Source organism: Coregonus lavaretus (genome assembly GCF_964263955.1).
Source record: "Coregonus lavaretus genome assembly, chromosome: 28".
In the NCBI taxonomy this organism is placed as follows: domain Eukaryota; kingdom Metazoa; phylum Chordata; class Actinopteri; order Salmoniformes; family Salmonidae; genus Coregonus; species Coregonus lavaretus.
Genome location: NC_140015.1, coordinates 11,482,948 through 11,509,047, shown reverse-complemented (window position 1 = coordinate 11,509,047; position 26,100 = coordinate 11,482,948). Strand labels below are relative to the sequence as shown.

Sequence of the window (26,100 nt, the reverse complement as noted above, 5' to 3'; positions counted from 1 at the left end):
TGGACCGTTTACAGACGGGCGGGGCGGGGACAAAAACTCTGTATTCGCAGCCAAGTCTTCTTCTTCTTTAGGATTTGGTTGGCAGATCGCATCCAACTTTTATGTGCATACACCGCCACCTACTCTACTGGTGTGTGAGGCCTTTCACAACCTACCTACATGAAATTCTTGATATGGTAATACAACATTTGGAAAAAGGAAAATTACCCTGCTAACTATTAGCCCTCTATAAAAATACAAAAAATACCACCCCATTCCACTATTTAACCCTATCTATCCTACTCCAGACCAACAGTCTGAGAGGGCAGAACACTACCACTCAACATCACCTGCAACACCACATTCCTTTGTCTCATGCCCTCCTGCACACTTCTCACATCTAGGAATCTCCCTTCCTACACACTGCTGCAACATGCCCATGTACTTGACACCTAAAACACCGTAGTTACTTACACTTCCTAACTTGACCTTGTCGAGTAAAGACTCTACATCAAAACTCAGCAGAACAGACAATGTTTCCCCACCCGGTCTGCGTCGCACCATACGGCGGGTGTCACAGACACCGGGAATCTTCCAATTCAACTAATCCTCCTCAACACAATGCCATCCCGCTATCAATGACGCCCTGCTCCAGAGAGCAAAGCAAGTCACATTTCTTGTCCCTAATCACGTGATCCGGAGTTCCCGCTCCCTCTGGACTGAAGAAACACAATAAATCATCACTATTCCACTGAGTTACTCTCAACAGTCCCCAACCTCTTATCCACTCATCTTCAACCTGACACCACATATCAGCCAAAATGCAAGGATCCATTCCCTCCACAAATCTTAGTCCCACTGGGCCAGAATCATCCTTTTCATCCTCACTGCAGGTACTACTCCATGAACTCGTCAGGTTCCATCTCTGAGCTACTAGGGGGCGTATCCCTCTTTTTGCACTTTGCGCCAAACTCCCTCACCACACCACTGCCCTCTACACTCAGCTCCTTCTCGGTGGTCATCACTGCACCTGCCACTCTTTTCATGTTCACTTTCCTTCTCTAGCTCAGTGCGATCCTCCATTCCATATTCCCTCAAAACATATTCCCCTTTTCTCCTTATCCAGGCGGTGTCAGAGGAAGGCCCTCAAAATTGTCAAAGACTCCAGCCACCCTAGTCATAGACTGTTCTCTCTGCTACCGCACGGCAAGCGGTACCGGAGTGCCAAGTCTAGGTCCAAAAGACTTCTCAACAGCTTCTACCCCCAAGCCATAAGACTCCTGAACAGCTAATCATGGCTACCCGGACTATTTGCACTGCCCCCCCACCCCATCCTTTTTACGCTGCTGCTACTCTGTTAATTATTTATGCGTAGTCACTTTAACTCTACCCACATGTACATACTACTTCAACTACCTCAACTAGCCTGTGCCCCCGCACATTGACTCTGCACCGGTACCCCCCTGTATATATAGCCTCCCTACTGTTATTTTATTTTACTTCTGCTCTTTTTTTTCTCAACACTTTTTTTGTTGTTGTTTTATTTTTACTTTTTTGTTAAAAATAAATGCACTGTTGGTTAAGGGCTGTAAGTAAGCATTTCACTGTAATGTCTGCACCTGTTGTATTCGGCGCATGTGACCAATAAAATGTGATTTGATTTGATTTGATTTGATTTGATCCGCCATCTTCTCCTTCACCAGATCTTCCAGAAGGCTTGTGAAATCCCACACTCGATATTTATTAATAATATGTCCACTTTTTTCCTTGTCCGTCATCTTCTTTCGTTTTACCTCCATTCATCCCCGCGCGGTAATCTCACCCGCAGCCACGTCCTCGATAATAATGGCAAATGTAGAGCTATGGCGCCCTCAACTGGTGTAACCGAGTACTCACAGGCAACACTGATTTACTGACTGTAGTGGGATATCTTGTTGACAATGTAGTCTTTGCTTCAACTTCTCTGGGCATTCCTTCCGGTACGTCAATTCAACATGGCAGCGCCCAGTACTGTGGGAGGGATAGCGGAGAAAAACAGCACCGAAACGGGACAAATATTACCAGAATCCACATGTGGAGAACTGAAAACAACTCAGTTCGGAACCCGTTTCCTGACAGACCCACGTCAAGTTTTTCAACATAACGCATGGTTCGTATTTTAGCATGCATACTACTGGTGGTGGTGGTAGTACACACACGGATAGCCCTTGATCATGACTCTCAGTTCCATTACATTACAAAAGAGTCATTGGACGAAGGTTTCTGTAGGGGGAGTTTTATCGTATCTTTCATATCAGCGAGATATATATATATTTTTTAAGTTTAAATTGATACACGCCTTTTTATATAGGGTTAGGGTTACCACACGCCATATTTCCATGTTATCAAATCAAATGTTATTTGTCACATGCGCCGAATACAACCTTACAGTGAAATGCTTACTTACAAGCCCTTAACCAACAATTCAATTTTAAGAAAGAATACCCACAAACAAATATAATATGAAGTAAAAGTAACAAATATTTAAAGAGCAGCAGTAAAAATAACAATAGCGAGGCTATATACAGTCAATGTGCGGGTGCACCGTTAGTCGAGGTAATTGAGGTAATATGTACATGTAGGTAGAGTTATTAAAGTGACTATGCATAGATAATAAACAGAGAGTAGCAGCAGCGTAAAAGAGGGGTGGGGGGGCAATGAAAATAGGCTGGGTAGCCATTTGATTAGATGTTCAGGAGTCTTATAGCTTGGGGGTAGAAGCTGTTTAGAAGCCTCTTGGACCTAGACTTGGCGCTCCGGTACCGCTTGCCGAGCGGTAGCAGAGAGAACAGTCTATGACTAGGGTGGCTGGAGTCTTTGACAATGTTACAGCGCTTGTTTACGGAAAACAGATTATTAGCTATCTGCGTCTTCGATCACCTGTGTGTAAATGGAAGACGGACGCCAGAAACATGTTAATTGTGTTAAACTCGGTTAAAACGGTAAGTGTACATTTTGCATTTGTGAAATTATTTTGATGTGATATGAAAGTAGAGGAATTTATGTTTCTAGAACCTTACTGCAATTGTAAATCGATTCATGTTTAAGTGGAGTATTTGGCTGTTCTGGCTTCCAGAGCCAATTTGCTTTTAAACAGAACATGTAAGGTCCTTGGACTATAAGGAGTAACGTTAGGCTCCATTAGTCTATTATTGGGGTAACATATGGACAGAACAGAACTAGGCATGGGTAGCATGTCTTCCTCATGGTTTCTAATGGTGTTGGTGTCCCATTCACTTTCAGGGACAATGTGGAGTGGACAGAGGAGCAAGAGGCAGCTGCCAAGAAGAAGGTCCAAGAAAACAGTCAGCCCCTCCCTCAAGAGAAGCAAGGTTGGTTCTGAACCAGAATCTGGGCTTACAGGATACGTCCTCCTTTAAGACCAGGAAGCAGCCATTCAACTTGCCATTCACCAGCTTTTCAAGCTTAATAATGTCAAAATACGTTTGGTACTTACCAAAGAAAGAAGTTTCACAGAGCAACTATTGTCATTACTGCCATCCCGGCCAGTATGTACTTCCAAGAAAGGTCTAAATAAAAAGTTCCATGGAACAGAGAAAATGCCTTTTATGGAAAGAATCTAAGTGCCAAATCCACCTCATTACTTCCACCAGAGATCTGTGTATAATGACGAGATGCTCATGTCTCCGCCGATGTTCATGTCTCTGGCCGTGTTCAAGAGCATCAAAACGACTGTAGGCGACTGCCGTCTGACTGATCCACAAATCACCTTGCATCATAAGTAACGACTCATTATTATTTGAAGATCTGTCAGTCAGTCACAATTTACCCATGATACATTGCGGTTTTGATCCTCTCGAACATGGCCAATGCCTTGTCTGGATATAATCTAAGTATTGTTTTTGAGCAAGTGCACATGCGCCAAATCCACCTCTTCTGTACCTCCTTCAATATTAATAACACAATTAATATACACTAAATAAATAATATCTCAAAATATACAATCACTGTAAAAATGTACCCTATATTGTCTACTTAATGTACTTACATGAAATATTATTGCATTCTGTGTAGCGCGGTGAAACAACAGATTAGGACGTTCATACACTGTTGTAGGTGATAAAATCAGTTACCTTTCCTGCTGCTGGATCAGCCAACCTGTGCATGGCAGCAGAGAGGAAAAGACGAAGCGAGAGGTTCCACTCACGCCAAAATCTGTCCAAAAATAAGTCCAATGCGTTTCTATGGGTTTATTTTGGACCTAAGCTTGTCGGCTGCCTTCCCGGATTTGGGACAACGACTACCATTGTTAGGGCGGAGACATGAGCATTTCGTCATTATATACCGATCTCTGGTGGCAGTAATGAGGTTGATTTGGTACATGCGCACTTGCTCAAAAACAATACTTAGATTCTTTCCATACAAGGCATTTTTTCGGTTGCATGTCACTTTTTATTTAGACCTTTCTTGGAAGTATATACTGGCCGGGATGGCAGTAATGACGATAGTTGCTCAGTAAAACTCCTTTCTTTGGTTTAATTTAAAGGGATACTTCTGGATTTTGGCAACGAAGCCCCTTTATCTACTTCCCCAGAGTCAGATGAACTAATGGATGCCATTTTTATGTCTCTGCATCCATCCATTATGAAGGAAGGTAGTTTCACGAGCCAATACTAACTAGCGTAAGCTTAATGACTGGAAGTCTATGGTATCTACTAGCATGCTAGCAGTTACCAAAGACTTCCAGTCATTGCGCTAAAGCTAGTTAGTATTGGCTCGTGAAACTACCTTCCTTCATAATGGATGGATGCAGAGACATAAAAATGGCATCCATTAGTTCATCTGACTCTGGGGAAGTAGATAAAGGGGCTTCATTGCCAAAATCCAGAAGTATCCCTTTAAATGTGAAAATATTCCTTCAAACTGCACGCAGACATAAAATGGTATCCACGAGTTCATCTGACTCTGGGAAAGTAGATAAAGGGCTTCATTGCCAAAATCCTGAAGTATCCCTTTAAGCTTGAAAAGCTGGTGAATGGCAAGTTCAATGGCTGCTTCCTAAGCTTAAAGGAGAATGTCTCCTGTAAACCCAGATTTTGGTTCATTGCACCCCACTGGTTCTTGGGAGCAGGTGGGTGGTGGTGGAGGGTGGGTGTTTCCATGGACAGTAACCAATTGTGGGAACAGTTTCCCAACCTGAGTGTATGGTATCAATTATGTCAGCACTAGACGCTGATAAGTGATCAAACAAACAACCATACATAGGCCTACCAGATAATTTTGTATATGTAGTGTATGTATGTGGACCCCCCCTTCAAATGAGTGGATTCGGCTATTTCAGCCACACCCGTTGCTGACAGGTGTATAAAATCGAGCACACTGCCATGCAATCTCCATAGACAAACATTGGAGTAGGATGGCCTTATTGAAGAGCTCAGTGATTTTCAACGTGGCACCGTCATAGGATGCCACCTTTCCAACAAGTCAGTTTGTGAAATTTCTGCCCTGCTAGAGCTGCCCAGGTCAACTGTAAGTGCTGTTATTGTGAAGTGGAAACGTCTAGGAGCAACAATGGCTCAGCCGTGTAGTGGTAGGCCACACAAGCTCACAGAACGGGACCGCTGAGTGCTGAAGCGCATAGCGCGTAAAAATCATCTTTCCTCTGTTGCAACTCTCACTACCGAGTTCCAAACTGCCTCTGGAAGCAACGTCAGCACAAGAACTGTTCGTTGGGAGCTGCATGAAATGGGTTTCCATGGCCGAGCAGCCGCACACAAGCCTAAGATCACAATGCGCAATGCCAAGCGTCGGCTGGAGTGGTGTAAATCTCGCCGCCATTGGAGCAGTGGAAACACGTTCACTATCTGGCAGTCCGACGGATGAATCTGGGTTTGGCGGATGCCAGGAGAACGCTACCTGCCCGAATGCATAGTGCCAACTGTAAAGTTTGGTGGAGGAGGGATAATGATCTGGGGCTGTTTTTCATGGTTCATTCTAGACGATTCTGTGCTTCCACCTTTGTGGCAACAGTTTGGGGAAGACCCTTTCCTGTTTCAGTATAACAATGCCCCCATGCACAAAGTGAGGTCCATACAGAAATGGTTTGTCGAGATTGGTGTGGAAGAACTTGACTGGCCTGCACTGAGCCCTGATCTCAACCCCATCGAATACCTTTGGGATGAATTGGAACGCAGACTGCAAGCCAGGCCTAATCGCCCAACATCTGTGCCCGACCTCACTAACGCTCTTGTGGCTGAACGGAAGCAAGTCCCTGCAGCAATGTTCCATCATCTAGTGGAAAGCCTTCCCAGAAGAGTGGAGGCTGTTATAGCAGCAAAGGGGGGACAAACTCCATATTAATGCCCATGATTTTGGAATGAGATGTTCGACGAGCAGGTGTCCACATACTTTTGGTCATGTAGTGTAAGTACCAGAACAAGATCAGTATATGTAATTCAATAGTCAATTTGCATCTCTTCCACTGATTTGAACAGAGGACTTTGACTGCCGGGCTAATGAATACTGGAATAAATTCTACACCATCCATGAGAACCGCTTCTTCAAAGACCGCCACTGGCTCTTCACAGAGTTCCCCGAGCTGGCCCCACAGTGTCGCCTCAACCTGGAATCCTGTATTGGGGACCATAGAGCTGAGGACAGTGAACCACATGGTCTCGATCAGAGTCAGGGCCAGAGCAGTGAAGTCACCCCTTTGGCCCCTGGAGATGGTGACTTCCCTGGATCCAGTGCCATGTATCGCATACTGGAGGTGAGGACATATTGTATTGTATCATAGTATGACTGCAGTATCTGTTAGCTTGAGTGTCAGTTTGATTGTGTTATTATGCCAACTCATTGTCAGTCATTGTAATGTCAAACATGTTTGTTGTGAGAATGAGCAATAGAGTTGGCAAGAGCACAAACAGATCTGGGACCAGCTAAGTAAATGTGACCCTCAGGCATAAAGTAGGCTAACCTATGTCCTTGTTTGATTCAATAGGTTGGCTGTGGTGTTGGCAACACCGTCTTTCCCATTCTGAAGACCAACAAGTGAGTGGTGGTTGGGACCATGTGTATGGGGCAGTCCCATTATGCAGGATGCAGCCTGTTCAGTTTGACTTTGTATACTAGCTACTACCCTCTTCGTACGCACATGCTGTATATCTGCTATTCAGATCTCAATATGTTTTAGATGCAACCCTCTTAGCACCTCCATGTTCCCTGACCCTGTCTTCTTTGTGTGTGACAGTGACCCTGGGCTCTTTGTCTACTGCTGTGATTTCTCCAGCACCGCTGTGGAGCTGGTCAAGGTGAGAAGGAGAAATGCTTGATAGATGATGTCATTAGTTGGCTGATAAATAGATTCATGAATCTTGTCCCTTTCACCACCAGGCTAATTCAGAGTATGACCCCGGGCGTTGCTATGCCTTTGTTCATGACCTGGGTGATGAGGGAGCTATTTACCCTGTCCCAGACGCCAGCCTAGACGTTATAGTGCTCATCTTCGTGCTCTCAGCCCTGCATCCTGACAAGTAAGCCGCCCCTGTGTGATGTTTGAGTGTGGCAACAAGCAAGTGTGGGTACGTGTATGTGTGCTTGCTTGGGTGTGTGTGATAGGGAAAATTTAAGTGCAATCAAATTCACATGTCTTTCTTTTTCTCTGTCAGGATGCAGGCCTCCATCAGCAGACTGGCTCGGCTGCTGAAGCCTGGAGGAGTGCTACTGCTCAGGGACTATGGACGCTATGACATGGCACAGCTACGCTTCAAGAAAGGTTAGTTACCATAGGCACTCGTAAATTGTGATTAGCAAGATGTACATGTGTTTGGGAAAATCTATTGAATTATTGAATGTGTTCCTTTTTCAGGAAGGTGTTTGTCAGATAACTTTTATGTCCGGGGTGATGGAACACAAGTCTATTTCTTCACTCAAGGTAATAAATCAATCAAATCAAAAGGCTAGTATGTACTGCTACCCCCCCCCCCCCCCCCTTACCCCAACCCAAACCAAACCCCAACCCAAAAACAAAAACAAACAAAAAAAACATTGTAAAGTGGTGATCCCACTGGCTATAAGGTGAATGCACCTATTTGTAAGTCGCTCTGGATAAGAGCGTCTGCTAAATGACGTAAATGTAATGTAAATGTGATTTGCAAGTCAGTTTTGTTTTTGTTTTTTCCTTCTAAACGTTTTTGTTTTTTTGTGTATAATATCTCCATGACATCCCTCTCCAGATGAGCTACATGACTACTTCAGTGAAGCGGGTCTGGAGAAGGTCCAGAACATGGTGGACCGGCGGCTGCAGGTGAACAGAGGCAAGCAGCTGACCATGTACCGTGTCTGGATCCAATGCAAGTACCGCAAGCCTCATACCCAACCAACAGAGACACAGGATTGAGCCAGGAGCAGCAGAGAGAATACTGCGGCTTATGTCTGAACTAGTGTCTGAGGTAGAAGTGGGACTGCAACCCCTAGGAGGGGTGGATAGAATTGGGATACCTCCATGAGACCATTGTGATGATGGACACCATGGAGATGGATTGAGGGGTGATGTGTGCAAAGCATTAGGCATGTTTTGCTATTGGGTTCCTTCAGCCATTTGTCTACACAGCTCTGGGTTCCCCCAGGTGCCTTTTGATAATGTATCTCTGACTGAGAGGGTGACATGACTCAGAAACGGCATATAGAGAAGTCTGGTGAGCTCATGAAACCTGAACAAAGGGCTGGAAACCCAATATACTAATGTTTACATTCAACAGACTGTTTACCATAATCCATTATTTTAGATAAATTGTGCTGTATGATTTAAAAAATATTTTACATTCACAAAATGATTAAAAAACAATGTGTAAACCCATCATTGTCACATGATTCCTTTCAGATAATTGACTTCACATATCAAAAGATGATTGCATTTACAGTCACCAATTGTGCAAGTTCTCCCACTTAAAAAGATGAGAGGCCTGTAATTTTCATCATAGGTACACGTCAACTATGACAGACAAATTGAGAAAAAAAATTCCAGAAAATCACATTGAAGGATTTGTAATGAATTTATTTGCAAATTATGGTGGAAAATAAGTATTTGGTCACCTACAAACAAGCAAGATTTCTGGCTCTCACAGACCTGTAACTTCTTCTTTAAGAGGCTCCTCTGTCCTCCACACGTTACCTGTATTAATGGCACCTGTTTGAACTTGTTATCAGTATAAAAGACACCTGTTCACAACCTCAAACAGTCACACTCCAAACTCCACTATGGCCAAGACCAAAGAGCTGTCAAAGGACACCAGAAACAAAATTGTAGACCTGCGCCAGGCTGGGAAGACTGAATCTGCAATAGGTAAGCAGCTTGGTTTGAAGAAATCAACTGTGGGAGCAATTATTAGGAAATGTAAGACATACAAGACCACTGATAATCTCCCTTGTTTTTCTGCAAAGGGACCAGGACGACTGATCCGTGTAAAGGAAAGAATGAATGGGGCCATGTATCGTGACATTTTGAGTGAAAACCTCCTTCCATCAGCAAGGGCATTGAAGATGAAACGTGGCTGGGTCTTTCAGCATGACAATGATCCCAAACACACCGCCCGGGCAACGAAGGAGTGGCTTCGTAAGAAGCATTTCAAGGTCCTGGAGTGGCCTAGCCAGTCTCCAGATCTCAACCCCATAGAAAATCTTTGGAGGGAGTTGAAAGTCCGTGTTGCCCAGTGACAGCCCCAAAACATCACTGCTCTAGAGGAGATCTTCATGGAGGAATGGGCCAAAATACCAGCAACAGTGTGTGAAAACCTTGTGAAGACTTACAGAAAACGTTTGACCTGTGTCATTGCCAACAAAGGGTATATAACAAAGTATTGAGAAACTTTTGTTATTGACCAAATACTTATTTTCCACCATAATTTGCAAATAAATGCATTAAAAATCCTACAATGTGATTTTCTGGAGATTTTTTTTTCTCATTTTGTCTGTCATAGTTACAGGCCTCTCATCTTTTTAAGTGGGAGAACTTGCACAATTGGTGGCTGACTAAATACTTTTTTTCCCCACTGTATGTCTCCCTGAACTGAAACGTTATGGTCAGTTTTAGATTGCATGTAGCTAGTTTGTAAATCGACTTCAATTGGTCTAGACAGTAGGTTTGGCGGCAGGCGTGGTTTGAACAATCTCACGAGATTAAAGGAGATTTACCGATTATTGTTTACAGTACATTACAAAAAAATGAGAAACCGAACCGAATCTATCCGGATTCAACTGAAATGATCGGAACAACGCAACTTCCGTAACAGATTGTTAGCTAGGGCGAGGAAGGTGAAGCCGAACACCAACTTTGTTCTGATTGAGCACAGAATTAGACCGAACATATCAGATCGGAGGACAAAATTATAACACAAAATACCCACATTGTTGGATCTATGCGCGATGAAAAGGCAAAGTGATGGCCATTGTTCGGGATAAAATACCCCGAAAGAGGCATGGTACGGCCCTTGAAGAAAGGAATGTGAACCTGGGGATACCCGTGTAGGGAGTGCAGAAAGGCGGGTTCGGGATACCCCAGGATTTCTAGGCCGAGAAGGGAATAATCAGTCGTTATTGGGGGGCCAAGCAGACGCTCGTCTCCTGACTGGGAACAAACCAACACCGAAGAACGGGGATTTGGACGAGGCCTCGTTTGGCAGTGTCGAGGTAGGGAGACAAGAATATTGGACAAATAAAGATTGGACCCGTGGAAAATATAATTACAACAGGTAACCTTGGTCGAGTTGTATTGTTCATGTTTTACTTCTAACATAAAACTTTGGGTTGGGTCAGAATAATATTCCTGAAAAACAGCAGTTTTCATTTAGCTAACGTTAGCTAGCTAGCTAACGTTACATGTTAGTCGAACATTTGCCATATCGCTATCCATCACCCTTAGCCAAGTAGTTAGCTAACTAGCTATACATTCCTCTCTTAAATTGGCCATTTTGCAAGTAGGTATATTTAGGAAATATAACATATATTGCTTTTTAGTTACCTAGCAGACGTATTCGCCAACGAAGTGACTAACTTGCTAGTTACTAGTTGCACCAGGTGGCTAACGTCTGACGTTAGTTAGGTACTGTAGTTTAACTAGTTAGCTAACACGCCTTTAGCTACAAAAACATGGACGTTTGGAATGCCATCACCAACAAGGCAGCCATACCCATAGACTAGCCAAGGGGGACCTGGATTATTGACACGTCAACTAAGTCGCTCTGGATAAGAGCGTCTGCTAAATGACTAAAATGTAAATGTAATGAACACATGATCATGAGTCATGACCATATCTATCATGTTACTCTCATTGTTAGTATTTTGTCCCCTGCAAGTGGTTGATGGCAAGCTGCCTGTAATATTTGACCAGCTAGTTAGTTAGCTAGCTAGTTCATTTGATATAACATTAACAAGATGGTTGGTCGCTGGCCTGACCCTTCTTGCCAAAACTGTCTGCCTTGTCACCTAGCTAGTTAGCTATGTGGCAAAATGACCCAATCAGATTCACTAATCTTATCACTATACTGTAATCAGTTTTCAAACCATATTTGCTGAAATGTCCCATGTCAGCACTAGAGTATGCATAGCTCTTGCCTGTTTAGTCTTTGCTTGATTTGGTATTGTTGATCAAGTTCTGTTGGAATCAGTGGTGGTAACTTTAGATTTTTAAACAAAAAACAGGTGTGTCCGAGGTTATCCATGAGTCACAGTTTCTAAGAATTTATAGTTGCATGCATCAACACATTCATCTAGACGCAACCCTGAACTGGTTGTGTTACTAAATCATGAAGCTGTTGGCAGATGACTTCCAACCCCTTTTATTCTTACTCTGTGTGATGTGCTTGTCTGTGCTATGGAAAGTGAACAGATGTGATATCAAATTGTGTGGATTTTGCTCATTGTCCCTGCAGCCATGATGGAAGAACTGCACAGCCTGGACCCGCGGCGCCAGGAGCTGCTGGAGGCTCGCTTCACTGGGGTCGGCGTGGCTAAGGTCTGTGTTACTACACTATATCATTGGTGATGAGAGAGGCCTATATAGGGTCCTGCTCCTTTCCCGCTCCACCCTTTCCCCTAATGTAGGACTGACAGAACGGGATCTTAGTATTGCACATTTATTTTAGGACCATATCTATCTTTCTTTGTCTCTCTCTCACCCCTTCTCTTTGTTTCTCCCTTTCTTTGTTTGATTCTCTATTTCTGGTTGAGCTTGGCCAGGGACAGGCTAGCCCCCTCCGCCTCTCTCTGGAGAATGTAGAGCTGTGTGTCTGTGTTTGTTGGCTGGTGTGATATGGTATCCTGTCCTCCTGGCTCATGATGTGGCGGCTGCATATGCAAGTGCCGAGGGCTGCCAAGAAGGGAACGGGCAGGAGGGGGAAGTGGGGCAGGGAAGGGCAGGAATGCCAGTCACCCTCACGCGTAGAAACCCTGGCCAGATGTTATGGCAGTAGCGCTCTGGCTTTTGATTAGAGGTCCTGCCTGGTGGTGCTGAGGTAGACTCCATCTTAGAGAGCTGCCTTTGTGGAAAGTGAACCGGAGCCCAGAGAGCGATTCAAAGCCAGGACTGGGCTCTATGCCAGCCATAGGCAGAACTGAGCCCAGAGCATGGTGCTGTCGCAGAGAAAATGGCGGCTCCCGCTAAGGCATCACACCACGGCCGCCCCGTCTGACCAGGGTCCGTCTGACAGAGTTGCAGTGTGTGGAAAGACTGGGAGAGAAAGAAAGGAAGTATTAGCCTAGAGAGAAATGAGAGACATATAGCCTGCCCTGGTGTTGGAGGTCTGAAAGCCCCAGGATATGGTGGGGGCAGCTCAGCCTGTGTCTCTCGACCTTGAACAGCCCTGTAGCTCTGCTCCCTATCAGACATCCTGAGCTGCCTTATAAGCGTTGTGGGTGCGGCATAAATCGGTCTGGAATTGGCGGCAGAGAGAAATTTACTGTTTTTCAGCTAATTTCCTGCAATTCTATGCATTTTTCCATGGCGCTGAGAGCATTTTGCAGAGGGAAAGCTAATTTCCTGCAATTCTAAGCATTTCTGTGTTTTTATGCTTAAACATTATAACATAACCAATGGGGACCCCGATCGGTGTCCCTGGGCATGTACCCTGCGTGCCCCGTCAGTAATACAGCCATTCCAAAAATACTCCTAAAATCAATGGTTTTGAATTTTTGATTCTCCCTGACTGTCTAGCTAGCTTTTATTTTGGTTATTTCTAGTTCTCAAAGATTATATAGGTCAATTATATTATATCTGTCAGGGGTTAGCCATTGAAGTTTACACTGAAAGCATTTTAACATCCTAAAAATGTATTTACAGGGAAACACTCAAAGCCCTCAATACCCTATCTGAGTAGTAGGATTTTCTAATTATTTGAACAAGGCTGGAGAGAATGAAGATGAAATAATGAAAGGTGAGCATGAGGGAGAAAAAGATTGAGAGACCTACTCCCACCTGCATTAGTTATGTCTGATGTTCAGCAATTTCAGGTTCAATTTAGTTCCAGGGAGCAGCATTATGTGCCCAGAATGACTAAGTATGTTTCTCTGATATGGCAGAGCCTGGTGAATTCAAAAGTGAGCAGTGAGTCATTTGAGTGACAGGCATCACCTAGGGAACAGACATTTAGAATTGTTAGAGTAGGTACAATGTGAAGACTAATGGTGTTGATATTAGCTCAACCTTATTCCTCTCTGACTCTCTTCTGCTCTCTCTTTCTCTCACAAACAATCACTCACCTTATCTGTTCACCAGACAGTAGCCATGGGGAGAAACAGTCAGTCAAATGAAAACAGAAAGCACAAGCCCCCATCCCTCCCTTCCACACCCCTGGTTTAACTGTGAATTAAGTTTAGTCCCTTCCTGCCCTTGGCATATCCTTCCACTCTTTGTCTGATGTGTAATTGTGTGGGTTTGTTTGTTTGTTTGTTTGTTTTTGAACAGGGTTCAGGCCACAATGAGTCATCCAATCAGAGCCTGTGCAGCGTGGGCTCTCTCAGTGACAAAGAGCTGGAGGTCAGCGTCCCACAGCTGTGACGCCATACATCTTTTCACTCTTGTTAGATGATATTTTATACATCATCCACTGTCATAAAGTACAATGTGTTTCTCCTACTCTTTTTCCAGACCCCAGAGAAAAAGCCTAACGACCAGAGAACGAGGAAGAGGAAAGCAGAACCGTATGACGGCAGCCAAGGTGAGGTGTCGCTCCCTTCCTCCATGATCTCTCTCATCCACCTCAGTCGTGCCTTGCCGGCAGCCATTTTGTGTCAGAGTTGATCAACGGCCCACAGATTTTCTGCCTTTTTTTCTCTTCTCCAGGGAAAGGAGGAGCAAGAGGACAGAAAATTAGTGATTATTTTGAGGTGAGTGTGCTCACCTATTGTCAAAACGCATCCATAGCATAGCCTACATAATGTAGCTTTGAATTCCTACTCTTTTCTTCTGACCTTTCCATTCAATCTCTGTCAGTTTGCGGGTGGTAGCGGACCTGGTACCAGTCCTGCCAGGAGTCTCCCTCCAGTTGTCCGCTCCTCCCCACAACATCACTCCCTCTCCAACCCCCCAGGCACGGTGAGCATGCTCCCTCACTTCTCCCTCCTCCCTTTTCACCGTACCTTTTTTCTCCCCCCAGTTCCTAACGAACCTATCACGTCCTTCAAACTGACCTGAATGCAAAGCAGAATGTTACTGTGGTCCATGACATGATGTTAGTGGTATGTCTTTGTATCCCAGATGCAGCAGGGCAGCCCGTCCTCTATGGGTTCAGCCAACACAGAGCACTCAACCTGTTCCCTAAAGCCTGTCTCCCTCTACATGAACCACAAAGCCACACAGGTAGCTGTTACCTTACACCATCTGTACACATACACACACAGCACTGGTGATGTCTGTAATAACTCCTGTATGATATGACGTCTCCTTGTTTCTAATGACTGTTTGACTCCATCCCTATCTTCATCTCTCTTTCTCGTCCTCCTGTTCTCCTCCTGCAGTCTGACCTGACGGTAGAGAAGCTAACTGCTATGGAGAACAACAAGAACTCTGACCTGGAGAAGAAGGAGGGAAGGATAGATGACTTACTGCGGGTGGGTACACATCTGCTATCAATGCGCCTTTGTTTTCCATTCTTTCTTCTAATGGAATAACATGTTCTTGGCCTCGTGATAAGACAGCATTATGATCCAGATATGGAAACAGATCTCCTCAGAAACTACCAACTAACCAATCTTTAAAACAGCTTTGTTTAATTAGAAGAACAATTAATTAATGTGATTTTGACTCGTGCTGTGTTCTGTTTCAGGCGAACTGTGACCTTCGACGGCAGTTGGATGAGCAGCAGAGGATGCTGGAGCGGTACAAAGAACGCTTGAACAAATGTGTGACCATGAGCAAGAAGCTGCTGATCGAGAAAGTGAGTTCTCCCTCTGTCCCTACCACAGGCTTGGGAGTCTAGAATACCTTAACCCATGTCTTTTGTCTTGACCAAGGACTAGCTTTCCCCAGGTATAATGTGTGTGTTCGCTCCCCCCAGTCGAAGCAGGAGAAGATGGCGTGTCGCGACAAGAGCATGCAGGACCGTCTTCGTCTGGGTCACTTCACCACAGTCCGACATGGTGCCTCATTCACAGAACAGTGGACCGACGGATATGCCTTTCAGAACCTTATCAAGTAAGGGCCACTCAAAAGCCTCTCTCGCTCTGCATCTCATCCTCTCCTCCTTCATACTCCTCCTCTCTACCCTCCTCTGTTGTTTTAATCTCACTCTGTCTGTCTCTCTCTGTCTCTCTCACACATATCGGCACTAGAGGGAAAGATAGATTAGCTCAGCCTTACCAGCACTGACCATCCCCGTCACCTGTCTGTCTTGTCTCTAGGCAACAGGAGAGGATTAACTCCCAGCGAGAGGACATAGAGAGACAGAGGAAGGCTCTGGCCAAGAGGAAACCACCCTCCATGGCCCAGACCCCTCCCCCTAGCCTGGAGCAGAACAAACGCAAGAGCAAGGCCAACGGAGCTGAGAGCGACGCGTACGTACCTCGCCTCTTCCCCTCTCTGTTAAAATGCATACATTTTCCCAGGTTTGGTTGTGTATGATGGTGAGTTTCTTCTTCTTACAGGTTATCACAGGCGGAGTATCACGAGCAAGAGGAGATTTTCAAACTAAGACTGGGCCATCTCAAGAAGGTAGGGTGCTGTTTACATGCAGTGTGTATATAGTTTGTGTACTGTTGATCTGTTGGTTCCTGTAAAAGCAGCTAATATGCTTGCTGTGTATTGCAGGAGGAGGCAGAGATCCAGGCTGAGTTGGAGAGGTTGGAGCGCGTACGGAACCTGCACATCCGCGAGCTCAAGAGGATCCACAACGAGGACAACTCCACGTACGTGCTCTCTACCAGTGTTACTGTGTTCTCTTATTTGTGTGGGCTCTCTGTTTGACTTTTAAGCAAAATATGTCTGATTTCCACAACAGGTTCAAAGACCACCCTACGTTGAACGACCGGTACCTACTACTCTACTTACTAGGCCGAGGGGGCTTCAGTGAAGTTTACAAGGTGAGAGCACTCTGCCCGCTCATCAACAGTCATTGAAACTGACCTTTTGTCATCATGGTCAAAAGCATAGTTGTTAACCTATTGAACTAAGTACAGCGACTACATAGTCTACCACCCCGTGTAGCTCAGTTGGTAGAGCATGGCGCTTGCAACACCAGGGTTGTGGGTTCGATTCCCACGGGGGGCCAGTATGAAAATGTATGCACTCACTAACTGTAAGTCGCTCTGGATAAGAGCGTCTGCTAAATGACTAAACTGTAAAAATGGATTTCATATTGGTGCCAGGTTTCTCTCAGATATGATAAAGAATAATGGATGTGATGTTAGAATTATTTATTTGGAATTTATATTGATGTCATGTCTCTATCACTTTTGAAGGCCTTTGATCTAACGGAGCAGAGATACGTCGCAGTCAAAATCCACCAGTTGAACAAGAACTGGAGGGAGGAGAAGAAGGAAAATTACCACAAGTGAGTGTTGTCTATTTCTTATCATAGATGCTTTTGGATAAGACAGACAAACCTTTTTCTCAGAGTGATATGGGTAATAAAAGCACTTTGGTTTTAATATTGGAGTTAAAAGTGGTCTCTCTCTGTTTCAGACACGCATGTCGAGAGTATAGAATCCATAAGGAGCTGGACCACCCGCGGATAGTCAAACTCTACGATTACTTTTCACTCGACACAGACTCGTAAGTCCCCCCTCTCAAACAGCAGCAGAACATATCCAACAAATCTTTGGAATAGAACATGAGTTTCTTTGGGGGTTTCTAATTCTGGTGTTAATTTTTCTTTCAACTCTGTATCCTACTGTTTTGAAACAGTACCTCACAGTTGGTTCCTTTGTCTCTCGTTGTGGAACAGGCTCTGTATGGTTCTAAACTAAAACAGTACCACACAGCCGATTCAACTTTCGCTCTCGTTGTTCTGTGCGGTTCTAGAGTTAAACAGTGCCACATCCTTTCTCTCTCTCGTTACGTCACAGGGTCTGTACGGTTCAAGATTAAACAATACCTCATCGTGGGTTCCTCTGTCTCGTTGTGTTCCAGGTTCTGTACGGTTCTAGAGTACTGTGAGGGGAACGACCTGGACTTCTACCTGAAGCAGCACAAGCTGATGTCGGAGAAGGAGGGCCGCTCCATCATCATGCAGATGGTCAACGCCCTCAAGTACCTCAACGAGATCCGCCCGCCCATCATCCACTACGACCTCAAACCTGGTGGGTACACACAGCAACGGATGGCACGGACGCTAGCATGGCAGCAGTTACACTGCAATAGTATTACCAGGTCAACACTTACACTGATGCGATCACTTACATGTAAAGCAAGTTGAAAAGATGACGGCAGACTAAAACGAGACAAGATAACTGAGTGAAAGGTCTCTTTTGACTCTTAAGGCTGGTTTACTGTTGATCTATCGACATCGACAGTCTGTAGACTGTTGTCGCAGTGACATCATGAACATTCTATCGTTGTCTGACATCAAACTTGTCGTTGTTGTTATGATATGCATGACAGCAGGGCATTCTTTACCATGACAACACACTACTTTTCATCTGTCTGCGACAAGGAAACTGACAGTCTCAACGGCGGTCTACAGACATTCCACCGGAGTATAAATTAAATGTTGTTTTGACCAGCGAAACTTGTCGCATTCTAATTGTCTACAGACATGTCGTTAGACCAAGTATAAACCAGCCTTGACAGTATATTACTGAGATGTCCATGTTCATTATGAACTTTTGTCTTGACCTCTGATTTGTTGTTTCCTCAGGCAACATCCTCCTGGTGAATGGCACAGCCTGTGGGGAGATCAAGATCACTGACTTCGGCCTGTCCAAGATCATGGACGACGACAGCTACAACTCAGTGGATGGGATGGAGCTGACCTCGCAGGGTGCAGGGACCTACTGGTGAGGCTCCACACAAAATATAACAATATAAAATTGGGATCTTGTTTGGATGATCATTCATATGTTATTATTGTGGAAAGAATGTTGCTCTAATAAATAATCTTCCCTTGCAGGTACCTTCCCCCAGAATGCTTTGTGGTGGGTAAAGAGCCTCCTAAAATCTCCAACAAGGTGGACGTGTGGTCAGTGGGAGTCATCTTCTACCAGGCTCTGTATGGACGCAAGGTAATGCAAGCAAGCACGCACACACTACTAACTACTCTCAGAATTGTATTCATACTCTTTATATTCCATTAAGAGATGAGGATGTTTTGTGTCGCTAACTTTTACCCTTTGCTGTTTCTTTGTCGTTCCCCCCAGCCCTTTGGCCATAACCAGTCTCAACAGGACATCCTACAGGAGAACACCATACTGAAGGCAACAGAGGTGCAGTTTCCCCCCAAACCAGTGGTCACTCCAGAAGCGAAGGTACTACTTGTTTTCGGTCTGTCCCTCACCTTTCTCTGTCATTTGTTAGTCCATTCCTTAAATTCTTCCTCACCTGATGTTGTTTCTCCATCCCTCTTTCACTTGTCTGTTACTTTACACATTCATCTCTTTCTGCTCTGTACACAATCTCTTCCCCAGTCACACCCTCTCTAAATGTCCCCTCCTTATCTCTCTCCAGGCCTTTATAAGGCGCTGTCTGGTCTACCGGAAGGAGGACCGTATCGATGTGCTCCAGCTAGCCAGTGACCCCTTCCTCATGCCTCACATCCGCAAGTCTGTGGCCACGTCCGGGGCCTCTGGCACGGCTATACCCTCCACCTCCAGCTCCTCCAATAGCAGCGCCTCAAACTGAGCCGTCACTATCGATCTCACTAGGAACTGACTGACTGACCTGAGTGGAAGGTGGAGGTGGGGGTGGCTGCCTGATTCAGCCCCCTCACCACTTACCATCCTGCTATGTCCCGCCATGGGCTCAGCACCCCAGGGAAACCTCTTGGGTGCAGGCAGGGGGAGCGTGAGAAATCATGGGTGAAGGGGAGGGGAGGTAATCTGTGTGTTCCAACTGCAACCTGGAGCCCTCCATCCCCCATGTCCACCCACCCAGCTTCCCTGTCTCTCCCTCCCCTGAGGGGTGGTGTTGTTCTGGGGGTCAAAGCCCTAGGGTCCCCCTACAGTGAGGAGGGGGACATGGCACTGAGTGGAGGAGAAGTGGGGAAATTCAACAATTTTAGATGAGAAGGAAAAGAGAAGAATGGAACAGAGCTGCATTAGCTTTGAGAAATGGAAGGGACTGTTGGAAGACTCTGTTTTCCATATCATATACACACACACCATGCCTCGGAGTCATCCCAGATAGCCTGGGTTCTCCTTTGATAAATGCTTTGGTTGTCATCCAACCCCCTCCCCTGACTGACAGTACCAGTCTAGCCTGCCTTTAGACTGGACCTGAAGAAGACCTATGGCGTTCATTCATTTAAGCTGCTCTCCTGGGTCCAGGTAGTTTTTGAAGGGAGGCATGCGCTCCCCTCACTCCCCCGTGTCTGTTTTAAATCCTATGACCAAAGCTTAAGACTTCCAGATGGTGGCGCTGTTCCGCTGCAGTTTTTATATTGGTTCTAGTTGTGTTACATGATATATGAAGTGGAAAAGTAATGAATGGTCCCTTTTTTTAAGAATTGTTACTTTTATGTTTACCCAATTTTAAGGAAAACAGCAATTGGTGGTTTTTAAATTTTTCTTTTTTTTGTCCTATTCTCTTTTCAGTAATTGCCCTCTTCATGAAAACACATATTTATTTAGGTCTGTTTTAATGAATCTTTTGCCAATAAAATGCAAGGGACTGGTTTATCCATTGTACTGTACTGTTGGGAGGAGATTGGGCCTTAGCAGAGAATTGCATAAACCATTAAATACTATTGGTTAAACTGTGATCTGAGTGTTTTTGGTGGTTTCGGTTGGGTTGTTTCACTCTCAGAAGGCTGGGCAAGCTAATTTCTCTATATCAACAACACATAAAAGCACACTTATCTATAATGTTTATTATCTATAACCTGGAAATTCCAGGGGGAAAAGGAAACCGGAAAGACCCAGGAACAGCTGGAGGTCTGTGGAGGAAGAGCTAAAAGAATCAAGAACATCTTTGAAAGAAGTGGTGGAAACCAAACCTGATGGAGAAAGTTTGAATGACGTATAGATGGGTTGGCTGACTGTCACGAATGATATGCGCGCATTGATGAGGCAGAAGGTCATGTGGTGGTATAATTCAGATAGGTAACAACCATGACAAGAAGCTACAATGTGGGGAATTGTAGGTGGCTCGTTATACCTTGTTATTGATACCATGTCTTGTGTTGAGGTGATGTTATGTCTATGCTAATATGACTCAAATTTGCTAGCTAGCGAACCAACAACTGTAATTATGTATTTGAGAGACAAGTGGTCCTTGTGCAAATGTATTTATGTTTTCAATAAACATTTTGGGGCTAAATATAGTTTACATGTCAACAATTTAAGCGAACCCTGTCTGTTTTGCGCCATAGTTGCGCATGTGTTGGTTTTGTTACTAAACAACCAACCCGTCTATGCTCCACAGGGGTTCTCAAAGTGGGGTACACGGACCCCCAGGTACTGCAGGGGGTCTGCGGTCAGATCTCAAAATCTCTATATATATATATATATACACTACCCGTCTAAAGTTTGGACACACCTACTCATTCAAGGGTTTTTCTTTATTGTTACTCTTTTTTACATCGTAGAATAATAGTGAAGACCTCAAAACAATGAAATAACACATATGGAATCATGTAGTAACCAAAAAAGTGTTAAACAAATCAAAATATATTATATGTGAGATTCTTCAAATAGCCACCCTTTGCCTTGATGACAGCTTTGCACACTCTTGGCATTCTCTCAACCAGTTTCATGAGGTAATCAGCTGGAATGCATTTCAATTAACAGGTGTGCCTTCTTAAAAGTTAATTTCCTTCTTAATGTGTTTGAGCCAATCCGTTGTGTTGTGACAAGGTAGGAGGGTATACAGAAGATAGCCCTATTTGGTAAAAGACCAAGTCCATATTATGGCAAGAACAGCTCAAATAAGCAAAGAGAAAGGACAGTCCATCATTACTTTAAGACATGAAGGTCAGTCAATACGGAAAATTTGCAGTCGCAAAAACCATCCAGCGCTATGATGAAACTGCCTCTCATGAGGACCGCCACAGGAATGGAAGACCCAGAGTTACCAGCCTCAGAAATTGCAGCCCAGATAAATGCTTCACGGAGTTCAAGTAACAGACACATCTCAACATCAACTGTTCAGAGGGGACCGTGTGAATCAGGCCTTCATGGTCGAATTGCTGCAAAGAAACCACTACTAAAGGACACCAATAAGAAGAAGAGACCTGCTTGGGCCAAGAAACACGAGCAATGGACATTAGACCGGTGGAAATGTGTCCTTTGGTCTGGAGTCCAAATTTGAGATTCTTGGTTCCAACCACCGTGTCTTTGTGAGACGTGGTGTGGGTGAAAGGATGATCTCCGCATGCGTAGTTCATCGTAAAGCATGGAGGAGGAGGTGTTATGGTGTGGGGGTGCTTTGCTGGTGACACTGTCTGTGATTTATTTAGAATTCAAGGCACACTTAACCAGCATGGCTACCACAGCATTCTGCAGCGATACGCCATCCCATCTGGTTTGGGCTTAGTGGGACTATCATTTGACAAGCACTGCCAAAGTCATAGTAGAACTCCTTGTATGCCTTTTTTTGATTTTTTTTATCTCACTCCAGTTGTGTTCTGATTATGAGGGGGTCCCTGATGAATTAGCTATTACAAAAGGGGTCCCGGGCCAATTGGGCTCACACAGTGCTGAATTGATGCCATAAGCGATAACCACTCTACCATTGAACCACACTGGTATAAAAATGTATGGGTAGGCCAGAGAAATAGAATCTCAATCTAGTTCTGTGGGTAGGCTACTACCTCATATGGTGCACATGGTTTAAAATGTGTGATCAACTGAGACAGTGTGGTTGTGTGCAGTTCACAGTGCACTGTCAAAGCCACAGATCAATAATGATCAGTGAAGAGGGAGACAGCCAGAGCCCTGAGCCATGCATACTGATGCTGATCCAACAATGACTGTGTTCGCAAGAGAGAGGATGAAGCTAACACATCGGTGACACCAGTTTTACACTGTTAGGCTACATGTGCAGATTGTGCACATACACAGACACATTATCCACTGATGTAAGTTTGTTCTGATTGATGCATCATTCTTGCATTTTCCAACAGATTGACATTGGATTGTTTTCACTCTCCCCCCACAACCACCACTACCAATCCCCAACACAGAATCCTTCCAGGGGTGAATAAAGATTATTCCATGTGAAACTATGTGCACCATGGCAGATGAATTGATTCACGAGGAAGGGACAGCAATACAGTGATAATTAAATAATCCAGAATACTTTCTTCACAACAAGGGAGGCCAAGAAGCCATCACTTTAGTATTTTTTAGACATATTTATGAGTTGGCTTTGAGTCTCTGGTTTTGGAATGGGTAGTAAAACGTCTTTCTTGCTGCAATCTCACTTGGATGATCTGTGTGCATAACTGTCACCCCACTGCTCGTTTGGGGAATGATTTTATGAGCCAGAATCTAGTAAAATAAAACATTTCTGTTTTCTATCTCTACTGTAGTTTTAAATAAGCTAAATCAAGTGTCTATAGGTGTAAAAAAAAATCAAAAATCCAATTATTTGACACTTATAAATATAAATTCGATTCCAGGCTGAATCACAATCCGGCAGTGATTGGGGTAGGGCGGCGCACAATTGGCCCAGCGTCGTCCGGGTTTGGCCGATGTATGCCGTCATTGTAAATAAGAATTTGTTCTTAACTGACGTGCCAAGTCAAATAAAGGTTAAATAAATAAAAAATAAAATGTCAATACTTTTATAGGCTAGCTAGGCTACATATTTGCAGAATGTAGCGTATCACAAGCAGAGATGTTGTTACAATGTAACAGCGGGGCGGATCTCAATAAGATGCAAGGTAACAATGTTGCAAGTCTGAGATACAATGTTGCAAATCTGCAATACAGTGTATCTAGTTTGTGGACAACTGTGTGTGTGTATGTGAGGCGGGCTAAAGTATTGTGACGCTAACGCAGCGCGTCTGCTCCCTTCACTTTTAACAACGCACTAAAAAGAGACAGAGCACACTCTACTCCTCCTTTCCTCTGCACCCCATCATACTCACCACCACTCTACCCATCCGTCCCGAAAGGAAAACTCTCCATAAATTGCTCCGATTTACAATTTTCTGAGCAATAGTGGGCATGCCACGCTGCGACCGAAACAAGGTTTCGAGGAGAACATGGAAAAATTGCCTTCACTTTTACAAATGCACTTTATATTTATTCATCTTTAGTCTGGAACTAAACAGCAGCGTTTCAGGTAAGAACAATATGTTGCTCTCGAATGCTCCTCGGCTTTTCATTCAAGGAAAACTCTGGAGACCGAGAGTCGGAGACTCTCTTTGTTATTGCATATCTGAATATCCATCTAAAGCTTATTTAGCGTTTTTTTTTTGGTAGGAGACCTGGTGGGATTTTACGGGTACTTTTATCCGAACTTCACTGATGCATTGGAATGCCACGCAAGTCCGAATTCTGAGTCGAACCAGATGTGTGTGTGTGTGTGTGGGGGGGGGGGGTCTGGCCTTATTTTATGTGTTTTCTCGTTTAGAAACTTGAAGCGAAGTGCGAAGTGAAGTGCTAATATACCTATAGATACTTCCTTTGGCATCTTCTTTGAACACTTAAAATCATTTACATTTACATTTTAGTCATTTAGCAGACGCTCTTATCCAGAGCGACTTACAGTTAGTGAATACATATTTATTTTTATTTTTTATACTGCCCCCCCGTGGGAATCGAACCCACAACCCTGGCGTTGCAAACGCCATGCTCTATCAACTGAGCTACATCCCTACCGGCCATTCCCTCCCCTACCCTGGACGACGCTGGGCCAATTGTGCGCCGCCCATGAGTCTCCCGGTCGCGGCCGGCTGCGACAGAGCCTGGATTCGAACCAGGATCTCTAGTAGCACAGATAGCACTGCGATGCAGTGCCTTAGACCACTGCGCCACTCAGGAGACTGAATGGTAGATGCACATCCGTGTCCTTCCTTTGTATGCTGGTATGGGACTGACGCGTTGCATATATTTGGCACCCCACGGGCAGATGTGACCTTTACATCCTGTTATACAATTAAGCTGTGCAGCGAAGTTCATCTCTTCTCGGTCCTCTTCTAGTCTTTCTCACTACCTTGTAGGCCTATTGCCACGACAGTGACCTCTCGCTTTTGAACACTGACCTGCCTTACTCCTAGGCATGCTATGGGTCGATTTGTAGAGATTAATTTTCTCTAAGAGTAAGACTTAACTTTAGGTAAAAAATAAAAAAAACATGAATGAAGATGGATAACACTAGGCTATAAAAGTCATACCACACTGTCACTCTGAAATGAAGACAAAGTAGGCCCTGTAAACAACTTGATGGTGTTGACAACTTTGGAGGTGGGCCTAACTAAAAACGGTTAAAAAATAAATAAATAAAATTCTCAATTCCTCCCAAGTGGAAACAGAACTTAAACTTACTTGGTCGGCCCTATATCACAAATCCAGAGTCAATTCAACAGGATGTATTCAGTTCTTTGATATGGAGGTCTACACCAGAATATACATTGTGTGTTATGGGTTCAGAATTAGTTCAGTTAGTACAAGGGAGGGAAAACAGTATCAACAAAGTTGAGTATGATGATTCAAAGTAATCAAGTCAATAAGACGATCATATACTGTAATTCACCAGGTGTTGTTATTACTGTGTTATTACAGTCATTGGTTTATTTTTCTGTGTGATTTCTCTGAAAGCACAGTTGCGTTGGCTCTCATCTCATCTCAACACAATGTCATGTAGGGCCAGATACATTGTTGTGTCTAACTGTTACACCTGCAGTGCAGATGGTACTGGGTGTGTTTGCCAACTGCAAAGGCAAGACAGATATGTCATGCACATGCTTTCATTCTTGTTTTGCAAAATTGTTATTTCTTCTGTCTTTTAGATGCTTATTCACACACTGAGGTCTACCTGAGTGTACAGGTCTCAGAACAATCCCTCTCTCCTGGAGCTCAGTCTTACCTTTAGGTTCATGGAGGAATTTCAGGCACCACCCCTGTGGGGCTGTTCAGGCCAACAGCCTGAACAGCCCCTAACAAATCCCACTCAACCACCCACTAAAGGGCTGATCAGCCCATAACAAATCCCACCCACTCACTGCTGCTTTTCTTCCCACTGAGATGTTTCCTGGGAGGGGGCCTACCACCGCTCCAACAGTTTCAGAGGCTGGCCTGGACTGTCATTAAACAGAACAGAAACAAACACACTAACAGGCTGGAATTTCCTGTCTGTTTGTTGGTTGCTGTTTTTACTGGACAATGAGATGTTCTGATTTATAACGCTTACCCGTAAAACAAGCTTCCCCTTTCATTTCAAACATCTGTCAAAATAGGAAAAAGGTTCAAGGACAATCCTTTGGTCCCACCACCACACCTTCATCTAGACCTGAGGGGCTTTAACCCGATACC

At 44.4% G+C, this 26,100-nt stretch overlaps 2 protein-coding genes across 4 annotated transcripts in view; both read left to right on the top strand.

Moving 5' to 3' along the window:
• The first annotated feature begins 1,967 nt into the window (after window positions 1-1,967).
• Window positions 1,968-20,381, top strand: LOC311104265 (serine/threonine-protein kinase tousled-like 2). 3 transcript variants are annotated; one of them, XM_084146052.1, is made up of 28 exons: window positions 1,968-2,128; window positions 3,262-3,350; window positions 6,474-6,748; window positions 6,980-7,029; window positions 7,229-7,289; window positions 7,372-7,511; window positions 7,647-7,753; window positions 7,847-7,912; window positions 11,907-11,989; window positions 13,937-14,008; window positions 14,120-14,189; window positions 14,315-14,358; window positions 14,465-14,566; window positions 14,729-14,830; window positions 14,989-15,081; window positions 15,297-15,407; window positions 15,528-15,664; window positions 15,871-16,023; window positions 16,114-16,180; window positions 16,277-16,374; window positions 16,467-16,548; window positions 16,927-17,018; window positions 17,150-17,239; window positions 17,597-17,766; window positions 18,324-18,462; window positions 18,576-18,687; window positions 18,823-18,930; window positions 19,130-20,381. In XM_084146052.1, the coding sequence occupies exons 1-28, from the start codon at window positions 1,974-1,976 to the stop codon at window positions 19,301-19,303; spliced, it is 3,042 nt and encodes a 1,013-aa protein (XP_084002178.1). In that variant the 5' UTR covers window positions 1,968-1,973; the 3' UTR covers window positions 19,304-20,381. The 3 variants fall into 3 exon arrangements, with proteins under 3 accessions (XP_084002178.1, XP_084002176.1, XP_084002177.1); XM_084146050.1 differs by lacking the exons at window positions 1,968-2,128; window positions 3,262-3,350; window positions 6,474-6,748; ... (3 more) ...; window positions 7,647-7,753; window positions 7,847-7,912 and adding an exon at window positions 10,183-10,665; XM_084146051.1 differs by lacking the exons at window positions 1,968-2,128; window positions 3,262-3,350; window positions 6,474-6,748; ... (3 more) ...; window positions 7,647-7,753; window positions 7,847-7,912 and adding an exon at window positions 10,183-10,727.
• A 3,336-nt stretch (window positions 20,382-23,717) lies between these two features.
• LOC311104263 (C-type mannose receptor 2-like) overlaps window positions 23,718-26,100 on the top strand; it is a 42,577-nt gene continuing 40,194 nt past the window's right edge. The window contains exon 1 of the mRNA XM_084146045.1: window positions 23,718-23,908. Within this exon, the coding sequence (XP_084002171.1) occupies window positions 23,791-23,908 (118 nt within the window). The 5' untranslated portion in view covers window positions 23,718-23,790. The remainder of the gene's footprint in view (window positions 23,909-26,100) is intronic.